The 22,740-nt window shown below is 40.5% G+C and overlaps 2 protein-coding genes across 7 annotated transcripts in view; one reads left to right on the top strand and one right to left on the bottom strand.

The window, feature by feature from the left end:
* Positions 1–17,166, bottom strand: part of rpp30 (ribonuclease P/MRP 30 subunit) — a 34,858-nt gene extending 17,692 nt beyond the window's left edge. For both annotated transcript variants that reach the window (XR_011882706.1, XM_072239302.1), the window contains exons 1-6: positions 16,714–17,166; positions 13,259–13,314; positions 11,704–11,760; positions 9,293–9,367; positions 7,356–7,427; positions 5,269–5,358 (exon numbers count right to left, since the gene is read on the bottom strand). Coding sequence is in view for 1 of the 2 variants with exons in the window: in XM_072239302.1 (XP_072095403.1) it covers positions 5,269–5,358; positions 7,356–7,427; positions 9,293–9,367; positions 11,704–11,760; positions 13,259–13,314; positions 16,714–16,795 (432 nt within the window). In the remaining variant the exon portion in view is untranslated. The remainder of the gene's footprint in view (positions 1–5,268; positions 5,359–7,355; positions 7,428–9,292; positions 9,368–11,703; positions 11,761–13,258; positions 13,315–16,713) is intronic.
* The window catches only part of LOC140185722 (kinesin-like protein KIF20B), a 92,160-nt gene continuing 85,636 nt past the window's right edge, over positions 16,217–22,740 (top strand). For 4 of the 5 annotated variants that reach the window (XM_072239298.1, XM_072239299.1, XM_072239300.1 and 1 more), the window contains exon 1: positions 17,264–17,366. The gene's annotated coding sequence lies outside the window, so the exon portion shown is untranslated. Of the gene's footprint in view, positions 16,302–17,263; positions 17,367–22,740 lie in introns of those variants that run through there. The other variant, XM_072239297.1, reaches the window with a different exon arrangement.

Raw genomic sequence — 22,740 nt, 5'->3', positions numbered from 1 at the left:
GGTTGATGACAAAATAGTTACTACAAAATCTGTAGTTTTTGACCCCCTGTGCCCTTGATATGTCTTATGTACTACTGTATTAAGGCTCTTGAACAAGTGTAATGACATCCATTGTCATTGAATTTAGCAGTAGAAACCATCCAGTTAAGTTGTCAAGATAAAATATTAACCCGTAAGATTATGGCCTTCTGAGATCCTCAACACCAACTCCAGCCACAACTGCCAATTTGTTCAACCAAGCACAAATTCTCCACAACAGCTGACAGCAACCACAACTGTTTCATTTTGATTCTCCAAATGGACTCAAGGGACTGCTACACAACACCAAAGTAACACACCAAAGAAAATATCCTACCACCAAGAAAGCCTCTCTGCCCTCTGACCCCAACTCATGATTGCTTTCTGCAAAGGCAGACTGAGGGGAAGACCTTTGAATCTAGTAACTTGTATAATCTTGTAAAAAAAAATTCGATTACTGCTTTCTTAATTTGATGTGTCCATACATGGGTTGAGAAGTGTCTACATTAAGACTCCCCCACATTAAAGACCCTGTGTGAACATAAGCTATAAAATAGTCAAGCATTTTCAAGGAAACAGACCTGGAACAATTAAACTGATTGCTTTTAAAACACCCAAATTGGAGAAACAGTTAACCTGAAGCATTAGAGGACTGGGGAAGATTACAGAGTAACAAAAGGATGAAACCACAGTGGGATTTGAAAATAAGGATGATGATCTTAAATTAGAATGTTACTTAACCAAGAGTCAACATGTGCATCAGCAACCACAAGTGGATGAACAAAAAATTATGATGACTCAGACAGCTTGGAAGCAAGGGTTTAGAGGAGTTAACAGTCGATCGAGTGGGTAACAAAGCCAAGGGTGCGAGCTTCAGCAGATGAACTATAGTATTTTTACAGAGGTAGAAATCCTTCATCGTAGTGATGTAGTGACGGTGCAGAGGTCTGCAGTTTATCTTAGAATGAAATATAGCAGGAAGAATGCTAAGGGTGCTGGTTCAGTTCAAAAAGTTGAATGGGAGATGAGGATTCCACCCCCACCCCCCCACTTCCCATTTCAAAACATGCATGTGTTTGTGGCCAGCATAAAACAAATGTGACCAAATTTCAACTGTCAATTCTCAACAAAATACTCAATGAATATCTCTTTGTGTCCTGTAATCAAATTGTTAAATGTGCAGGCACCTGGTCAAATTTTGACAACTTTTTGACATAATCATAAAACATTAATTTTCATATAACTGCATGAAAACACTTCAAATTGTGATCTAATTCCCAGGTAATAGTGCTCCTCTTAAAAGGTAGTGAGCTGAGAATAAAAAAAGTAGGTGACCAACAAAAAGTCAGAAATTGCCTGATAACTACTGTGATGGAGTTGTGATGGAAGTGATGCATGGGAGAGGAAGTTCAAAGTAAGCCAAGGTGAAAAACCAACAGAACATGTTGAACAGTGCTTCGGTCAATACAAATTTAGTGAAGTCATCGTCTGACAACAAAACTGGCCAAGGAGAGGATGGGCTAAGCATTTGATGAAGAGGAAGTTAAAGACCTCACAAGAGGCTAAATATCAATGTGCCAAATGTGGAGAACGTTTTGAGTATAATGAGACACAACAGAATGGAATAGAAAATGTGGGAAATTGAGTTGTGAGCCATACCACAGCCATTGTGGTCACAGTGCCTGTGGTCAAGGGCCTGATTAAGATAGTTTACATGACAGAGAAGAAATCTGTGCAAAACCAATTTCGATTTGTTTCTGGAAACTAACCACTAGAATTGAAGGGGGAAGAGGGCTAGGGGAACTAACACAGTAGAAAGGGCAACAAACATCATACTGGAAAAATTGTTTCTCCAAGAAGTATGTGAGAGGTTTTGTAGTTTCATGGCTGTTGCAAGAAATATGACAGCAGATACAATGAATGCTGGGTCCCCAAAACTGAGCAACAGATTAAGGACCTCAAAGATTTAAATCTGGGAAACTGGTAGGATATTTGCCAATGGGTGAATATTAATGTATTGGGTAAAGGTTTGCAATTTGGGAGAGAGCAATAAGTGTAAGTAAAAGGATAGAAAACTGAATACAAATCAGAAACTGATGATGAAGAAGCATGGTGTGGAATGCCAGCCAAACAACATGCATGGAACGACATAGAATAATAACTGCTCTACTCTCTGTATGCACATGACTGTCTGGCTAGGCATAGCTCAAATACCATCTACAAATTTGCAGACGATACAACCATTGTTGGTAGAATCTCAGGTGGTGACGAGAAGACGTACAGGAGTGAGATATGCTAACTAGTGGAGTGGTGCCGCAGCAACAACCTGGCACTCAATGTCAGTAAGACAAAAGAGCTGATTGTGGACATCAGGAAGGGTAAGACGAAGGAACACATACCAATCCTCATAGAGGGATCAGAAGTGGAGAGAGTGAGCAGCTTCAAGTTCCTGGGTGTCAAGATCTCTGGGGATCTAACCTGGTCCCAACATATTGATACAGTCATAAAGAAGCTACACTTTATTAGGAGTTTGAAGAGATTTGGCATGTCAACAAATACACTCAAAAATTTCTATAGTTGTACCATGAAGAGCATCCTGACAGTCTGCATCACTGTCTGGTATGGAGGGGCTACTGCACAGGACCAAAAGAAGCTGCAGAAAGTTGTAAATCTAGTCAGCTCCATCTTGGGCACTAGCCTACAAAGTACCCAGGATACTTTTAGGGAGTGGTGTCTCAGAAAGGCAGCGTCCATTATTAAGGACCTCCAGCACCCAGAGCATGCCCATTTCTCACTGTTACCATCAGGTAGGAGATACAGAATCCTGAAGGCACACACTCAGTGATTCAGGAAGAGCTTCTTCCCCTCTGCCATCCGATTTCTAAATGGACATTGAAGCTTTGGACACTACCTCACTTTTTTGATATACAGTATTTCTGCTTTTGCACATTTAAAAAAAACCTATTCAATATACACAATTGATTTACTTGTTTATTTACTATTATGTTTTATTTTATTTATTTTTCTCTCTCTGCTAGATTATGTATTGCATTGAACTGCTGCTGCTAAGTTCACAAATTTCACGTCACATGCTGGTGATAATAAACCTGATTCTGATTCTAAAACTTAGCAACAAAGTGCAAAGTTAGAGATATAATAATTTTAAATGTACTTTAAATGCAAACATAAATAGTTGCTGAAGTTTGGAGCTGCCCAACCTATGGTCCAAATTTTGATCATAAAAAAAAATGTCAGTGCAGAATCCAACAAGTTGGATTAAAAACCTACAAGCTGGTAAGACAACACTGCATAAAATTGGGTGAAGTATTCATACTGAGAGAAAAGAGATAAATGACAAATGATGTTTAAGTAGCTGTAGTTGATGTTCTCGAGGATAAATGGACATTGGAAGGCTCAGTATTTAGCTTGACAGCCTTTGTGGAACAATTATCAATTAAGCAAACCAAACATTGAATTTCATTCTGGAATTGTAAACTAGGTATAGAAAACAAGTACTTTAGCCAAATGACTTCATGCATCCACAAAGACCTGGGAGTATATACAGTACTGTGCAAAAGTCTAAAGCACCCTAACTATATATATGTGCCTAAGACTTTTGGACATTATTGCAGTCAAAGTATGTCAGGCAAGTCACCAAGAGGTGTGTTATGGAAATTTTACTCAGGCAATTATAAAATTGTACAAAAATGAATGCTAAAAAGTCGATAAGCAAGGAGGAACATATGGAACAAGCATAAACAGATTAGAAGAAAATACTACCCCTGAAAAATGAAGTGATAAATGTATGGATGGAAATGAATACCTGGAACAAAATACATTAAATTATTAACAATGTTATTTTGTGATATGGAATGTTTCCCTTGCTTTTTGGGTCAGTGAGGTAAGATTTAGTGAATGGGCCGTGACACTAGTATCCAAAATTGTAGTGCATTTTGGATTAAGTCCTCTGAGCCACCTATCAACTGACTTATTAGAGACTAAGAGCAAGACCAGAACCACCTTCACTGTCATCTGAGCATAATTTCTGATCAGTAGCTCAATTATGATGAGGACTTTAATGAGCAGAATGATGCTGGTTTAGATTTGCACCATAATTAGCAAGAAACTTACATGAAAGAGAAATATTTAACCCTCCAACCAACATCTTAGATCACTCAATCAAGTTTTTCCATTGAAAGCATAGAAATACTTTGAATTGCTAAGTACAAAGAATAATCTTAGACAATATTCAAGAACATGAATGCTTGTGATAATTTGTAAAATACACATGACAGAAGTGCACCACAGCCACTGAACAATGAAGCTTGATAAGCCTTTTTCAAATAAAAATGGTTAACAGCTGACAACACTGGAAATCAAACAAGCGAACCAGATACGTTTAACAATGACTGCAGGATGCGAAAAGAATTCATTCAGTAACATTGCCACTTTGCCTTTGTACCCTGTTATTAGTGTTTTTGCTAAAATAAAACTTTCCTCATCATTAACAATTCAAAAGTCACAATGTTATCATTGTTTTTTTCCCCCACATGCTGTCTGGGCACCATGCAGTCTGCATGACCCAATATCAATTTCTCAGCTTTAGACAATGGACATTTTCTTTGTATGAGAACAGGTCATTTCTGCCCGTCATCCTTTTTTAATTTTTTCTATTTGTGCTGTCTGGTCTGCTGGACCTCTCCGTAAGCTACTAGATTATACAGTATTAGTAATAAATTACATATATCATCTTAAAGTGACTTTACAATCCACTTCGTTGTGGATTTGCACCTTAATGCCTGCCCATACTTACTCTGTAACTGTAATACTTCATTTAAATTATTTTGTACTATCACAATACATTTTTGATTAGATGAAAGGCTCAGCCTAGATGGCATGCAAAACAAAGTTTTCCACTGTACCTTGGTACATGTGACAATAATAAACTCATTACCCAATTAATTTTAATTCTATTGTTCTAGTAATCACTCTCCATCACCACCTCTATTACCAAAACAAACTTTTTCTCTCTATTCTGATGAAAGGTCCCAGATCTAAAATATTAAACGTTTCTCTTTCCACAGCTGTTAATTGAGCTGCTGAGATTCCCCTCTCCATCATTTTCAGTTTTTATTTCACTAATTAATGTTCTTCCTAAAGGGAAAAAAAACACAACACACACATGAAAAAGGTATTTTTCCCCAACTGTTAAAGGATTAATACAATTCTTGCTGTTCAAAAAATACGTACCCCGTTCACAGGAGGCCGGGTAATACGGAATGGTAGTTTTGCTGTTCCTTGAATACAAATTAGGTCAACGTCTAAAGTCATACAAGCCACCTGTTAATAAATAGTTTGTATTTTAAATAAGTTTCTATTGACAGAAATAAAAAAAGTATGTTTTAACTAATTAACCACCATTTCTCCAGAAAGCAGTTTTCACTTTCGTAATGCTAATGAAAAATAGAGGATCACTTACTCAAAGTTACCATTCACTTACTATTAGTAACTTGATCAGTTACTATTCCATTTCATCTCTTGACAAAATTACCCTGCCTTTGTATTCTTCATATTGTTATTTCTTTCTCTTATCTATTTTCACTCATATTTCATTATGACTTTCATATACCTATGATCAATTCTTTCAGGCTTTTTAGTTGAATTTCCCAGCCTCTGCATGGATGCAAGTACTTCTTCAAAATACTTAATAATTATTTAAAGTAAAGACCATTCAACAAGGTGACTACATCTTCTACATTAGCAGTAGTCTGATCGGGTTAGACTGATTGTTTAGGCCCCAGGAGGTAATGATAAGAAATAAACAGTGAAATCAGACTGGCAGAGGCACATGAAGTTACATGGTCCTGATGCAGAGTTTTGACCTGAAATGTCAACAGTTTCTCTCCAACCACCATTCCTGCCAGTCCCCACCACAAAACAGATGTTCCACTCGCTGAGCTTCTCCAGCTCATTGCTTATTGCTAAAGCTGCATACACATTGCTAGAAGAAGCATGATAAGAAGATAGGCTTCTGCAAGGAGCAAAGCTGAGGAACACAACAGTGTGTGTTCTAAAAATTCCTTTCCAGCATTAAAATTGCAAACATCTAATTTTCTGGGGATCTTGCAATTGGTTTTAAAATAAAAGCACTGCTGGCCCTAATGGCGAAACACCGTTCCAATCTCAATGATGCTACTGACAAACTTCTGTTAAACTTCTAAGCCAGTAATGGAGATCTCATTGGCCAGCTCACTAAAGCCACACACTAATCATCACCAGCCTTATCTAACTACTAAAGAGAGTTAGTTAATATAATGAGGCTACCCCAGCTCATGTGCTTCCAGATTTCTGAAGGGAGATCTGGGGAAGCTCAAGTCTTATGGAGGAAGATCTGATATCTCAAGCAAGGGCTCTACAGCAAATACCCGATACATCAAGCTTTGGGGACAACAGTGAGGCTGCCCAAACAGCATGGATTGGAGGGCAACACAGAGGCTATACCTATAATAAATCTATAGTAATGATCCCTTTCATATTCACTTTGAGGATCCAGGCCCACAGCACAGTCTTATTTGTGTATTATCTAACTTAAAATAGCAACAACCAATTAATGTCATACCAGACCACAATGGATTTGGAAAAGGGTTACGAAAAGGAAAAGTGGATCTTCTGCTTAGTTAATCTATTTGTTAATTTAGCTATCAGCAATTAAAAAAAGGTCATATACAAATTCAACAAACAAACAGAATCAACAAACTCATTCGTAAGGCCAGTGATGTTGTGGGGATGGAACTGGACTCTCTGACGGTGGTGTCTGAAAAGAGGATGCTGTCCAAGTTGCATGCCATCTTGGTCAATGCCTCCCATCCACTACATAATGTACTGGTTGGACACAGGAGTACATTCAGCCAGAGACTCATTCCACCGAGATGCAACACAGAGCGTCATAGGAAGTCATTCCTGCCTGTGGCCATCAAACTTTACAACTCCTCCCTTGGAGGGTCAAACACCCTGAGCCAATAGGCTGGTCCTGGACTTATTTCATAATTTACTGGCATAATTTACATATTACTATTTAACTATTTATTACTATTTTTCTATTACTATTCTATTACTAGTTATTATTTCCATGACTATTATTATTTACGATTTACTAATAGTAGTATTACTATTACTATTTGTTATTTATGGTGCAACTGTAACGAAAACCAGTTTCCCCCGGATCAATAAAGTACGACTATGAAATTAAGACACTGAAATGCAAGGTAATTATTTTAATTGTTTCATATGTAAGTACATTGTAGTTAATTATATCTCCTTGATTCTAGTTCACTTACATGAAACAACTTTTCTGTTTTGGGTTCCACAGCTATAATGTCATATGGCGTCGTCTGAGGGTAAGCAGTTCTCTGCAACATAACAAGTTTCAGTGTTTAATACAGTACATTCACTTCAATGAGGCTGCAACTAATAGAAAGGAAAATGTACAAAAGTTTAGAATTTTGCTCTCAATACACCTGATAGAAAGCAGAATTAGATTTAGCACTTTGGACAATAGAATACGTTAAACAGATACAATTGGCATCATGAAAACAAACTGCACCTTTTAAGAAGTATCAACATTATTACTAAGAATTGTAATTTATCTCGGAATTGATCATTCTTTACATATTGTATAAGTGTGTACACAATAAAATGAAGAAACACTTCTTTTTGATCTGATACATAACAAAAAAGATAAAGCCATTCGTTTAATATAAGTTTCAACTTCAACAAATGCAATTAACAAAAATACTCTGCTTGGCTAATTAAAGCTGTTCACTGAGGAAAGTTTCCATATAAACTTTGAGGGCATTTGACTTCATTTCTCTGGCTACTCCTCTAGCTCCTGGGTCCTTATTGTTCTTTGTAAGGATCTGACCAAGATCCTGAGCAGCAAAAATAGGCTTCAATAGGCCATCCAATTTTTTGCCTTTCTGCATCGTGGTCAGTTACAAACCACATCATCATAAACATATATTTCACAGGAATTCTTGGCCATGTGATAAATTTCCAATCTATCTGCACTGGTTTACAAATACTTAAATCAGCCTAATCTTAACATCCATCACTAGACACAGAGACTAACAGATCACAACCTTGTAAATATATATTCATGAATGGTTTTGCTGTGGCAAAACTTTCTGTCTCTCCCATTCTTTGAGGCGTAAGCACCAGAATCACACCATACTTGTGAGACCAGATATAGATTGGGGGACTGCTTTATTGAGCATCATCACTCTATCTGCAACAGGCTGGATTTTCCATGACCTACCATTTTAATTCCACTTCCCATTCCCATTCTGACATGTCGTTCCACGGTCTCCTCTAATGCCACGACGAGGACACTCTCAGGTTGGAGGAGCAATCAGCATCGTTACCCTCCAACCTGACACCATGGACATCAATTTCTCCAACTTCTGGTAATTCCTCCTCTCCTTTCCCATTCCCTATTCTGACTCTTCTCTTCTCCTCACCCGTCTATCACCTCCTTCCAGTGCCCGTCCTCCTTCCCTTTCCCATTGGCTTACGCTCCTTTCCTATCAGATTCCTTTTTTAGCCCTTTACCTTTTCCATTTTGTATTCCTTTTTAATCTTGTCAGTTCATTGGATACTTATTGTACACCGTGTAACATTTTACAAAAAAAGTGAAATAAAGTGTGTTTGGGAATTGACAAGTATAACATCCAACGATCTGGAAGCAGTCTACCCTCTTACTCCTTCTCTTCGTATCTCCATATCACATTCCTCTGCGGCCCTTTCTCCCTTTTCTCCCATGGTGCACTGTCCTTTCCTATCAGATTTCTCCTTCTTCAGCCCTTACCTTTTCCACCTATCACCTCCTAGCTTCTCACTTCATCCTCCCTCCCAACCCACCTACCAACCAATCTACTCACGGTTTCACCCAACACCTTCCCTTCCCCTACCTTCCTTTGCAGGCTTCTTTCTCCTTTATTTCCAGTCCTGATTAAGTCTATTGGCCTAAAACACCAATTCTTTATTCCTCCCCATAAATGCTACATGACCCACTGAGTTCCTCTAGCAGTTTGTATGTGTTACTCTGGACTTTCAGTAACTTCCAACAATCTCTATCGTTCATCTATCTTTTTTCATTTCTACAATTTTTATTCCTGGCAGCATATTTGTAAATCTCTGCAATCAAGTTATAATCTTAACTATTAGAAATGACTAATTTACCAAACTCACAGCTTAGAAAAGAAATGTTAGCACTTACCAATTGATTGTAATGTGAAACATCAGACGCAATCAAAGTAAGTCTGGTCAGAATTTTAATTGGTTTCGATTTTCCCTATTTGACAGAAATTCTATTAAAGTCATCAGTTTCATATTTATTTGTTTCTCATATTAAGTCACTGAAAAATGTACTTTTCCTTTAGCTGGAATCATTCATTCACAAACACCATCCCAAAATAAGATTTTATAAAGCACTTAATAGCACCTGCAATAGTACAGTCAGTCAGATATTATACATAATCTATTGAGTAAAGATGATCAATTATACGTTAATGCACTCTTAAAACATTCAAAAAATTAATGTCATTATGATAACCTCAATAGGTAGCATTCATTGCTTTATGTTTTACAAGATTATTATGTTCAAATATTCAATCCTACATATCTATTTTGAGTACATTCCTAAATTCAGTACAATACATGGTCATACATTTGGAGAAAAAAATTAAAATATTTGTGCATATGGTGATATATATGCCCACCAAAGCTGTTCCTCAAAACTGAGTGGAGTTGAATAGATTCAGTATTATCTAATTGTGGCTAATTTCATCGAAACATAGAACATGAAAACATAGAAAACATACAGCACAATACAGGCCCTTCGGCCCACAAGGCTGTGCCGAACATGTCCCTACCTTAGAACTACTTAGGCTTTAACCATAGCCCTCTATTTTTTTAAGCTCCATATAGCCATCCAGGAGTCTCTTAAAAGACCCTATTGTTTCCGCCTCCACCATCGCTGCTGTTAGCCCGTTCCACGCACTCACCACTCTCGGCGTAAAAAACTTACCCCTGACATCTCCTCTGTACCTAATTCCAAGCACCTTAAAACTATGCCCTCTCGTGCAAGCCATTTCAGCCCTGGGGAAAAGCCTCTGACTATCCACACGATCAATGCCTCTCATTATCTTGTACACCTCTATCAGGTCACCTCTCATCCTCCGTCGCTACAAGGAGAAAAGGCCGAGTTCACTCAACCTATTCTCATAAGGCATGCTCCCCAATCCAGGCAACATCCTTGTAAATATCCAATACACCCTTTCTATGGTACCCACGTCCTTCCTGTAGAGAGGTGACCAGAACTGAGAACAGTACTCCAAGTGGGGTCTGACCAGGGTCCTATATAGCTGCAACATTACCTCTCAGCTCTTAAACTCAATCCCACGATTGATCAAGGCCAATGCATCATATGCCTTCTTAACCACAGAGTCAACCTGCGCAGCAACTTTGAGTGTCTTATTGACTTGAACCCCAAGACCCCCTCTGATCCTCCACACTGCCAAGATTCTTACCATTAATACTATATTCTGCCATCATATTGTCCTACCAAAATGAACCACCTCACACTTATCTGGGTTGAACTCCATCTGCCACTTGTCAGCCCAGTTTTGCATCCTATCATTGTCCCATCATAACCTCTGACAGCCTTCCACACTATCCACAACACCCCCAACCTTTGTGTCATCAGCAAATTTACTAACCCATCCCTCCACTTCCTCATCCAGGTCATTTATAAAAATCACAAAGAGTAGGGGTCCCAGAACAGATCCCTGAGGCACACCACTGGTCAACGACCTCCATGCAGAATATCACCCACCTACAACCACACAAATAATTCTGGTATGGTTCACTGCATAGAAAAACATTCCTCAAAACCTGACCAACCTTACTTTACTTAACTGAAGAAGTGATGGCTAATTTTAGTATTCTTGCCCTTCAGGAGAACAGCTTAGCAGGCCAATTCACTGCAATACTATCTAAGACAGCTTACAGCAGTGAAAATAAACAATGTTAAAAATGATGATTTTTTTTGCATATAATGAATAGACTTGTACTTAAAACTTGGTGTTATAATTATGAATTTAAGTACAAGTAATGGTTTTAACCATATCTATAAAGTATATGAATACTTACTCTTTGCAAAAACAATCCTCAAAGAATTAAATAATACATTTAAGCAGACGTTCAAAATATTAAATACTTCAATGAATTACATTTATGGAGAAATCTCAAAACAATGAAAGGCTGCTGTTTAATACAAAACTGAAGTTTGACAATGAGATCACTGGAGAATGATTTAAAGCTGTTTATTCTTGTATATTTAATCACATAAAAATGTACCTACAACTTCTTTAGATTCTTTATTTCAATAAACTTACAGAGAAAAGAAAAATTATTATTTTAAATAAAAATATACAGCTGCTACATCACCAGTATTGGAACACTGAAATATATAATCACACTATTGTTAACTTCTGCATAGTACTAAAATTTTGCATATTAAAATACTACTTGCATCTTCAAAATTGGTCTAGTCAGCCTTAAAGGAGTTTTGATAGAGCAATGACCATGTCATTCTAATCATTCTTCAAAATTACTTTCCGTACATACCTGCACAATAGGTGGAGATGGAAAAAGCTCTGTAATGGATACTGGATTTGTAATTTCCTGAGAAAGATATTTAGTACAATAAATACAAAAAGAGAAAGAATCAATTAAATTAATGCATGTGAGTTGGTTTCACTCAAGATTAAAATGTAATTGTTTATAATAATTTCAAATTATATTAAGATATTCAGCCAAATATAACTAATTCCACTAAAACAATAAAACTATGTATATGAGGCAAAGTAATTATAAGCTACAGCTGCAGCTGGTACGTACATTATATCATGAAATTATTAATTAATTAAAATCATTGGTAATAAATTTAATTTAAATGTAGCTATTATAGGTGAATTCCAGTCTCTTACTTTAATAATTACTTGATTACAGGGAAATGTGGCTTGACATATATGGAATATATGAATACATGAAAATATATGAAATCACACACATGAAAACAAATCTCAGTGTTGTATATGGTGACATATATGTACTTTAATAATAAAATTACTTTGAACATAGAGCAGTGATTGGATGTAGAGTATATACGGAACAAAATACATAGTAGACCACATTATGTTTCCATTCAAATGGGCTTCAACAGAAAATCTGCAGGAACCTGGGCTGCATGCACTACTTAGATGGGAGACGCAATGCCAGTGGTGAACTCTGAGCCACACAGTGCCATCTGCAAATTGTTTCTTAGTTGCATAGTATAACTCCAGGAAACATGCTTTGCAACTAAAAAAAAATGCATTTCCCTGGGTGAGATTCAGAATAGATGCTTGGGAACTATTGCTGAGCTGTAGTCAATGAATGGCATATCTGTTGAATTGTTGTGACAGCAGGCAAAATGAAGTAGATCCAAGTTACTTCTCAGGGAGCAGCTGATAAGCTTCACAACCACTTCATCGGAATGGACGCAAGTGCATAAACACCACTACCTGTCAGCTTGCTAAGGTCGATAGGTGTCTGATTAGAGGTCACAGGGAGAAGGCAGGAGAATGTCGTTGAGAGGGATAATAAATCAGAAATGATCGAACAGCGGAGCAGACTCGAAGGGCTGAACGCCCTAATTCAGCACCTATGTCACATGGCCTACTACAATTCTGATTGGCATATAAGCTTATACACAGTTTTACAATGTTATACGTCATGTATTTGTAACTTCTATTTGGAGAATGCCCTGCCTTTTCTCTGTCTCTCATCTTGCAAATCTGATATCCCTTGAAGAAATCGGTTGATTTGTTGCTGCACTTCCTCTACTGCATGTGCATCTTTTCTTACATAAGGAGACCAAACCTGCACAATTAAATTCTGGATGTGGTCTTGTTAAAGAGACTATACTCTCTAAATACTTCTGATATATATCAATTGCCTTCCTACTCACCTGTCCCACCTGAAGTTAGATGGACTGCAAATAGTTATTGTTTTTGATTTAACTTATGAAAACTGAAGTTACACCAAACATGCCAGGTGGTAAAACTTGTAACTAGGCAAACTGCTAGAAAGGGTAGCACCACACCAAGTTTTAATAGACTCATTGATTGAGTTACCTTACCTGCCCTTTCTGTTGAAAGTCAACCACGTGATTAATTGCAACTGTCGAGTAACCAACTAAAGAACAGAAAGAAAATTAATTTGAAATAGTTTGTGTAAGTAGTTAATTATACCTTTTAAAGTGTAGTTTTTAGAAAATCCTGACATTAACTGACTTTATTAGTTATATCAATTGATAAAGTCAATAGTCTATTTCATTCTGCGTTAAGTTCCATATCTCAATATCTCCAAGCCAGCAACAACACCCTGCTGAAAGACTTAAAATGAATAGACAGTTTTATCTCTATTATTGCATTGTCTGGATTCAAAGAAAAATTTTAAATTAAGAAGGTTATGTAGAGGCTTCGTGGCGAGAGGTCCCGGGTTTGAATCTGTCCGGCTCCTTGCACGCTCTCTATCTGTGCTGGGTTGAACACCAAGCTAACAACTCGGCCTCATAAGGAACAGACAAAATGCTAAGGAAACATCAAAAGTTGCCACCTGATGTGCCACAAGGCATGGAGAGGAACAACAGAAGTTTAACAACAATAAAACTTGCAATTGAAAATGAGAAAAAATTCATAGAGTACCACAGCACAGAAACAGACCCTTTGATCCACCTAGTCCATGGCAAAGTGCCTGCTGCCTTCTGAGTGAAGAACTCCCTCTCAGGTTGTCCTTAAATATTTCACTGTTAACCGAAAATCCATGACCTCCAGTTCTAATCTCACACACCCTCAGCGGAAAAATCCCATCTACACCCCTCATAATTTTGTTTACCTCTATCGAATCTCCTCTGATTCTCCTACACTCCAGGGTAGAAAGTCCTAACTAATTTAACCTTTCCCCATAACTCAAGTCCTCAAGTCTGGGCAACATCCTTGTAAATTTTCTCTGTACTCTTTCAATCTTATTGACGTCTTTCCTGTAGTTCTCTTTAGAATCAGTTCTTCCAATGCAAATCAGGCACTGCATAATAATAAATAAATAAAGGCATCTATTAGTCTTGTGAGACCATGGATCTGCGCCTGGAAAGTCTTCAGTCTCCAGGGTGCAGGCCTGGGCAAGGTTGTATGGAAGACCAGCAGTTGCCCATGCTGCAAGTCTCCCTTCTCCACGACACCAATGTTGTCCAAGGGAAGGGCATTAGGACCCATACAGCTTGGCACCAGTGTTGTCGCAGAGCAATGTGCGATTAAGTGCCTTGTTCAAGGACACCACATATGTTGCCTCGGCTGGGGCTCGAACTCACGACCTTCAGGTCGCTAGTCCAATGTCTTAACCACTTGGCCATGTGCCCACACACTGCATAAAAGATCTATAAACTGATAATCAGTAGGTCAGTTAGCACCTTTAGAGGAACATTGGACAGCTGACTTTGAGTCAAGACCGTTTGCCTGGGCTGGCCTTCCCAGATAAAGGTTTTCAATCCAAAACATCAACTGTCCCATTCTTTCCATAGATACTACCCAATATCGAGCATCTCCACTCCGTCCGCCACAACAGACAGGATCTCCCGGTAACCACCATTTCAACTCTGCTTCCCATTCCCATTCAGATATGTCCATACATGGCCTCCTCTATTGCCATGATGAGGCTAAACTCAGGTTGGAGGAGCAACACCTCATATACCGTCTAGGTAGTCTCCAGCCCCTTGGTATGAACATAGAATTCTCCAACTTCCAGTAATTCCCTCCCCTTCCCTTCCTCTATCCCTATTTCACATCACCTCCCTCATAGTTCTGCCTCCTTCTACTACTGCACATTGTTCTCCTGCCAATCACCCTGCTTCCCCTCCCCCACCCCTTTGTCTTTCAAATTACTGTTTTTTTCAACCACCAGCATTCTTCAAACCCTTCCCAAAGTTCTTCCTTCAGTCCTGACGAAGGGTTTCGGCCTGAAACGTCGACTAATCTTTTCAACTGATGCTGACTGACCCGCTGAGTTCCTCCAGCGCATTGTGAGTGCTACCAAATATGCCGAGCTCTTCTAGTGTCTTTTGTGTTATTCCAGATTCTAGCATCTATAAACTAACAATGGTTTTTTATCATATCACCTGTCACTAGTGGTCAAGTGTGGTTGGGAATACTCAGGTGTATCATCTTGGGAAAAAAGTTAAATGAGTCTTCAGTTTTAAAGTTCCAAAACAACCCATATGCATGCAGCAAATACTAATCAGCTCCATTCATAGTAACTATTTTGATGCACTTAAATTTGTGCCCATTAGCAATTTGATCTACACCAATTATTTGCCATAAATGCATTAACACAAGATACATGATAGATATCAATGAAGGTGATCCTACAGTTAGCCACAGAAATTTAGCAAATGTTTTATAGTGTTTCACAGATAAGCTATGATTGGTGAAGGTGGCTGCTGATGTAACACATAACTTGAGAGGTTTTAAGAGGATAGTTTAGGAAAAAAACATGCTGGAGAGGGGAGGAGTCTTTAGCCACTGACTGCAAAGAAACTTTGGATAGAGTGACGTAGTGCCATTAGCAGATTCTCCAAACAATCTTGCAGAATCCCTCATCGCCACATCACATCAAGATTTTCTTTTCCTTAGCTGACAGTGAGGTGTGTTCTCCCAGTTAAGAAGCTTCCTGTACAGATGACATATCACCCTCCCCCCCCCCCCATGTATGCTGCTCTTGGGATAGCTGCGGTGTGAAAGAGATGGTCACCCACCTCTTTGCAGAGAGAGTATGAAAACAGATGTCAAGGCCTATGCCCTGGTTCATCCTCAACAGCTGTGTAACAAAGAACTCTTTGACCTGTGGGCCTTTCGCCGGTACACACACCGAGACAAACATCAAGTACCGTTAAAAATCTACCCAAAAGTCGTTAATCTTCCAGCACAGCATTGTCTGTGAGGAAATGCTGGAGATTTGTACATTTCAGTTTGTTGGAGTGCATGCGAAGGAATGCACTGAAACTGGATGCAGCCAAAGGCTCTGAAGAAGGTGCCTAGCATTGGCTCCTTCCGTGACTGCAGCCAAAGGAGCACACTTGAGTGGCAAAACCAATGAAAAGGACATATCATCCCAGGGACCACAGAATGGTATGGTGCAATGTTTGTTTTATTTATTTAAAAATATTTGTTGAATGTAGCGATCATGAATGGAAAAGCTGTTTGCACTGTTTCTTTCTTTGTACATACAGTATATTTTGATTACGAATAAAGTTTATTTTTAAATAAAAAGACTGCAATGCAAAGGGGAGAAAACGTTTATTAGTACGTTTTAGAGAAAAATACCATTTAATTAAAGCTTTCGCAAACTAATAGCCTATTAACTTCAACTTGGGGAAGTGTTTAAATTGTAAATGGATGCATTTAAACAGACACGTGGATCACTTACTACACTACACGCAAAACACTGGCTACATGAACTATACACAAAAGCATACAGTAACAGACACTGGAAACGAGGGATACCCAAGTAGTTAACTCGTTTGACTTTGTCGATACTCACGATGCGCCGCAGTTTCTATTATAGTTTGCATTCGTTTTCTATCACCCACATTGACGATATTTAAATCTGCGAAACACGCCATGCTGCCACCACGTGACGGGTAGTTTACTCGTTCAATGGCTTAATCTTCCCGAGAGCTGAGGACATATCCTGCTTGACTCCAGCGTCCGTTCTACAACATACGCGAAATAGTAGGATCGCTGGCGAATTGGGCCCGCAGTCACCCGCAACAGTCCGAGATGGAAAAACTACAACTCCCAGAATTCTCCGCGAGCTTAGCTTATTTCCAGTAGTCTGACTGAAACAAAACAGTAGAACTAATAACACCGAACAGAATCGCACAATCGCTTCCACTCAGTAGGGATCCTTCAGCTTTAATTTCCAAAGACCTAACACTGCCTAGTTTACAGACGGGAGCCGGGCCGGACCGACACACATGCGCACCAGCAATACCCGTGAGCCCCCGCAGCATTGCTGGCCGGCGATTGGTGAATTTTTAAATCCGAGGCGGGCGACGGCGGCTGGACGCTGGCAGTTGCTGAGGATGGTGATGGTGTTCTTGTTGTTGTCGTCTGTCCCCGGCTGCTGACGGCGGCTCTGCATCTGCTGTTATTGTGCTGTCGTGTACGCTGACCCTCACCCTCACCCTCCAGGTAAACGGGCTTCTGCGGTCACGCACTCTGTACCATCTCCTCCGCGAGTACGGGCTGGGTCGGTGTTAGTTGTTCATGGCGCTGGGGATCAGTGGAGACATGGTGACTCGGGTCGCTGTTTCGGCCTTCGCTCCACTCTTGCTGTGCCCACCCGCTCAGCCGATGTTTTATGCTATTGAAACTTGCAGCATGATATTTCGTGAATGGTGCTCGATCTCCACACTGTATTCCCTTATGCCAATTCTTCTGCCAGCGTTCGTTTTTTTTTTGTTTAAGTTTTTCCATTCCTCTTATGAGATATCAACTTAGACTGACCAATTGCAGGAACCAACTGTCCAGTCGTAAACTACTATTGTTTGAGTGTTTGCAAGTAATGTATTGAACAATATTATCTCCCAGTATAGTTTTAGTAAATGGCTTTACAGGTAGTTATAGGTATTACGCGAGTTATAGCCACGAAACTTTCTACATAAATCTCGTATTATTTTTTCCAAGTTTCCACCGATTTTGACATTCGCCTGCATGCCCAGGATGATTACAATAGCCTTGTAAAAGTTTTGTAAGCTTAAGGGTGACCCTTCATTCTGCTAAATTCTACAGAAGACAGACCCAAGTCGATATGATCTTTGCTCATACATCAAACCAGTTAACTGGATCTTTCTCTCTGAGACAAGTGTGTCATTTCTTGATTAAGAAAATCACATTTAAGCACATCACTCCAGGTTTCTCCTGGTCCTATGGAGTTGCAATAAGACTACTCCTTTTACAAACTTGTTATGCAGTCAACATAACATTTGCTTTCCTATTTACCTGTTACTCATGTATGTTGGCTTTCACAGACTTCTGTACAAACACACCCAAGCCTCTTTAAACATCAATATCGAATCTCTCACCATTTAACAAAGTGTTTTTTTCTTTATTTTCACCAAATTGAACAATCCTGCCTTTTTCTACATAATAGAACATAGAATAGTACAGCACAGTACTGGTCCTTTGGCCCACAATGTTGTGCTGACCCTTAAACCCTACCTCCCATATAACCCCCCACCTTAAATTCCTCCATATACCTGTCTAGTAGTCTCTTAAATTTCACTCGTGTATCTGCCTCCACCACTGACTCAGGCAGTGCATTCCACACACCAACCACTCTCTGAGTAAAAAAACCTTCCTCTAATATCCCCCTTGAACTTCCCACCCCCTTACCTTAAAGCCATGTCCTCTTATATTGAGCAGTGGTGCCCTGGGGAAGAGGTGCTGGCTATCCACTCTATCTATTCCTCTTAATATCTTGTATACCTCTATCATGTCTCCTCTCATCCTCCTTCTCTCCAAAGAGTAAAGCCCTAGCTCCCTTAATGTTTGATCATAGTCCATACTCTCTAAACCAGGCAGCATCCTGGTAAATCTTCTCTGTACCCTTTCCAATGCTTCCACATCCATCCTATAGTGAGGTGACCAGAACTGGACACAGTACTCCATGTGTGGCCTAACCAGAGTTTTATAGAGCTGCATCATTACATCGTGACTCTTAAACTCTATCCCTCGCCTTATGAAAGCTAACACCCCATAAGCTTTCTTAACTACCCTATCTACCTGTGAGGCAACTTTCAGGGATCTGTGGACATGTATCCCCAGATCCCTCTGCTCCTCCACACTACCAAGTATCCTGCCATTTACTTTGTACTCTGTCTTGGATTTTGTCCTTCCAAAGTGTACCACTTCACACTTCTCTGGGTTGAACTCCATCTGCCACTTCTCAGCCCACTTCTGCATCCTATCAATGTCTCTCTGCAACCTTCGACAATCCTCTACACTGTCCACAGCACCACCAACCTTTATGTCGTCTGCAAACTTGCCAATCCACCCTTCTACCCCCACATCCAGGTCATTAATAAAAATCACGAAAAGTAGAGGTCCCAGAACAGATCCTTGTGGGACACCACTAGTCACAATCCTCCAATCCGAATGTACTCCCTCCACCACGACCCTCTGCTTTCTGCGGGCAAGCCAATTCTGAATCCACCTGGCCAAACTTCCCTGGATCCCACGCCTTCTGACTTTCTGAATAAGCCTACCGTGTGGAACCTTGTCAAATGCCTTACCAAAATCCATGTAGATCACATCTACTGCACTACCCTCATCTATATGCCTGGTCACCTCCTCAAAGAACTCTATCAGGCTTGTTAGACACGATCTGCCCTTCACAAAGCCATGCTGACTGTCCCTGATCAGACCATGATTCTCTAAATGCCCATAGATCCTACCTCTAAGAATCTTTTCCAACAGCTTTCCCACCACAGGCGTAAGGCTCACTGGTCTATAATTACCCGGACTATCCCTACTACCTTTTTTTGAACAAGGGGACAACACTCACCTCCCTCCAATCCTCCGGTACCATTCCCATGGACAATGAGAACATAAAGATCCTAGCCAGAGGCTCAGCAATCTCTTTCCTCGCCTTGTGGAGCAGCCTGGGGAATATTTCGTCAGGCCCTGGGGACTTATCTGTCCTAATGTATTTTCACAACTCCCAACACCTCCTCTCCCTTAATATGAACATGTTCCAGAACATCAACATCAACCTCACTGGTATTGTCCTCACCGTCATTAAGTTCCCTCTCATTGGTGAACACCGAAGAGAAGTATTCATTCAGGACCTCACTCACTTCCACAGCCTCCAAGCACATCTTCCCACCTTTATCTCTAATCGGTCCTACCTTCACTCCTGTCATCCTTTTGTTCTTCACATAATTGAAGAATGCCTTGGGGTTTTCCTTTACCCTACTCACCAAGGCCTTCTCATGCCCCCTTCTTGCTCTTCTCAGCCCCTTAAGCTCCTTTTTTGCTACCCCATGTTCCTCAATAGACCCATCTGATCCTTGCTTCCTAAACCTCATCTATGCTGCCTTCTTCCACCTGACTAGATTTTCCACCTCGCTTGTCACCCATGGTTCCTTCACCCTACCATTTTTTTATCTTCCTCACCGGGACAAATTTATTCCCAACATCCTGCAAGAGATCCCTAAACATTGACCACACGTCCATAGTACATTTCCCTGCAAAAACATCATCCCAATTCAAACCCGCAAGTTCTAGCCTTATAGCCACATAATTTGCCCTTCCCCAATTAAAAAATTTCCTGTCCTCTCTGATTCTATCCTTTTCCATGATAATGCTAAAGGCCAGGGAGCGGTGGTCACTGTCCCCCAAATGCTCACCCACTGAGAGATCTGTGACCTGACCCGGTTCATTACCTAGTACTAGATCTAGTATGGCATTCCCCTAGTCGGCCTGTCAACATACTGTGACAGGAATCCGTCCTGGACACACTTAAACTCTGCCCCGTCTAAACCATTGGAACTGATCAGGTTCCAATCAATATTAGGGAAGTTAAAGTCACCTATGATAACAACCCTGTTATTTTTGCACCTTTCCAAAATCTGCCTACCAATCTGCTCTTTGGTATCTCTGCTGCTACCAGGGGGCCTATAGAATACTTTATACTTTATTGTCACCGAACAATTGATACTAGAACGTACAATCAACACAGCGATATTTGATTCTGCGCTTCCCACTCCCTGGATTACAAATATTAAATATTAAAAATTTAAATTATAAATCATAATTAGAAAAATGGAAAGTAAGGAAGTGCAAAAAAACGAGAGACAGGTCAGCATATTTGGAGGGTACGGCCCAGATCTGGGTCAGGATCCGTTCAACCGTCTTATCACAGTTGGAAAGAAGCTGTTCCCAAATCTGGCCGTACGAGTCTTCAAGCTCCTGAGCCTTCTCCTGGAGGGAAGAGGGACGAAAAGTGTGTTGGCTGGGTGGGTTGCGTCCTTGATTATCCTGGCAGCACTGCTCCGACAGCATGCGGTGTAAAGTGAGTCCAAGGACGGAAGATTGGTTTGTGTGATATGATGTTCATGATCTTCTGCAGCTTCTTTCGGTTTTGGACAGGACAACTTCCATACTGCACCCTAGGAGAATGCTTTCTACGGTGCATCTATAAAAATTAGGGTTTTAGAGGACAGCCCAAATTTCTTTAGTTTTCTCAGGAAGTAAAGGCGTTGGTGGGCCTTCTTGGCAGTAAACTCTGCTTTGTTGGACCAAGTCAGGTCATCTGTGATATTGACCTCGAGGAACTTAAAGCTTTTGACCTGTTCCATTTGCTCACCATGGATGTAAATTGGGTTGTGTGGTCCGCTACTCCTTCTGAAGTCAACAACCAATTCCTTCGTCTTGCTGACGTTGAGGGACAGGTTATTGTCTTCGCACCATGCCACCAGGTTCTTAATTTCCTCTCTGTACTCAAAGTCATCATTACCCGAGATACGGCCTACAATTGTTGTGTCATCAGCAAACTTATATATTGAGTTTAATGGAAACTTGGCTTAACAATCATGGGTGTACAGTGAGTACAGCAGGGGGCTGAGTACACAGCCTTGTAGGGCACCGGTGCTCGGAGTGATTGTAGGGGAGAGCTTGTCCCCTATATTTACAGCCTGGGTCCTGTCTGTGAGGAAGTTGAAGATCCAGCTGCAGATCTGAGTGCTAAGGCCCAGGTTCCGGAGCTTAGGAATCAGTTTATTTGGAATGATGGTATTAAAGGCAGAGCTGGAGTCAATGAAAAGGAGCCTTACGTATGTGTCTTTATTTTCCAGGTGTTCTAAGGAGGAATGTAGGGCCAGAGAGATGGCATCTGCCGTTGACCTGTTGCTCCGGTAGGCCAATTGCAAAGGGTTGAGGTTGACCAGTGGGCTGTGGTTGATGTGTGCCGTAACCAATCTCTCGAAGCACTTCATAGCAGTTGATGTCAGAGCGACAGGTCGATAGTCATTCAGGCATGCCACCTTGCTCTTCTTCAGCACCGGGATTATCGTTGCCGCCTTAAAACACGAGGGAATCTTAGACTGAAACAAGGAGCAGTTGAAGATGTCAGCAAACACTCCAGCTAGCTCGCTTGCTCGGGCCTGGAGAACCCGTCCCGGGACGCCATCTGGGCCCATCGCCTTACTTGGATTTATCTTCAGGAAGGCCCTTCTAACGCCCTCCTCGGTGACGATGAATCTCGATGCCACCAGGCCCGGTTCATCCGGAGGGAGCAGGACACTCCTCTTCTGTTCGGATCTTGCGTAGAATACAAGTTAGTCAGGAAGAGAAGTGCCACAGTTATTGATATTCCCAGCATTTTCTTTGCGCCCAGTGATCTCATTTAGACCCTGCCATAGTCTACTGGCATCCCTCTGGTTAGCCTGGGCTTCCAATGTGGCTTGATATTGCCTCTTGGCATTCTTATTGGCTTTCCGGAGTTCACACCTGGATTCCATGTCGCGACTGGTATCCCCGGACCTAAAAGCCGCAGCTCTAGCCT

This window comes from Mobula birostris, chromosome 21 (genome assembly GCF_030028105.1).
Source record: "Mobula birostris isolate sMobBir1 chromosome 21, sMobBir1.hap1, whole genome shotgun sequence".
NCBI lineage: Eukaryota > Metazoa > Chordata > Chondrichthyes > Myliobatiformes > Myliobatidae > Mobula > Mobula birostris.
The sequence above is the reverse complement of the archived record's forward strand: the minus strand, read 5'-3'. Positions and strand labels throughout refer to the sequence as shown.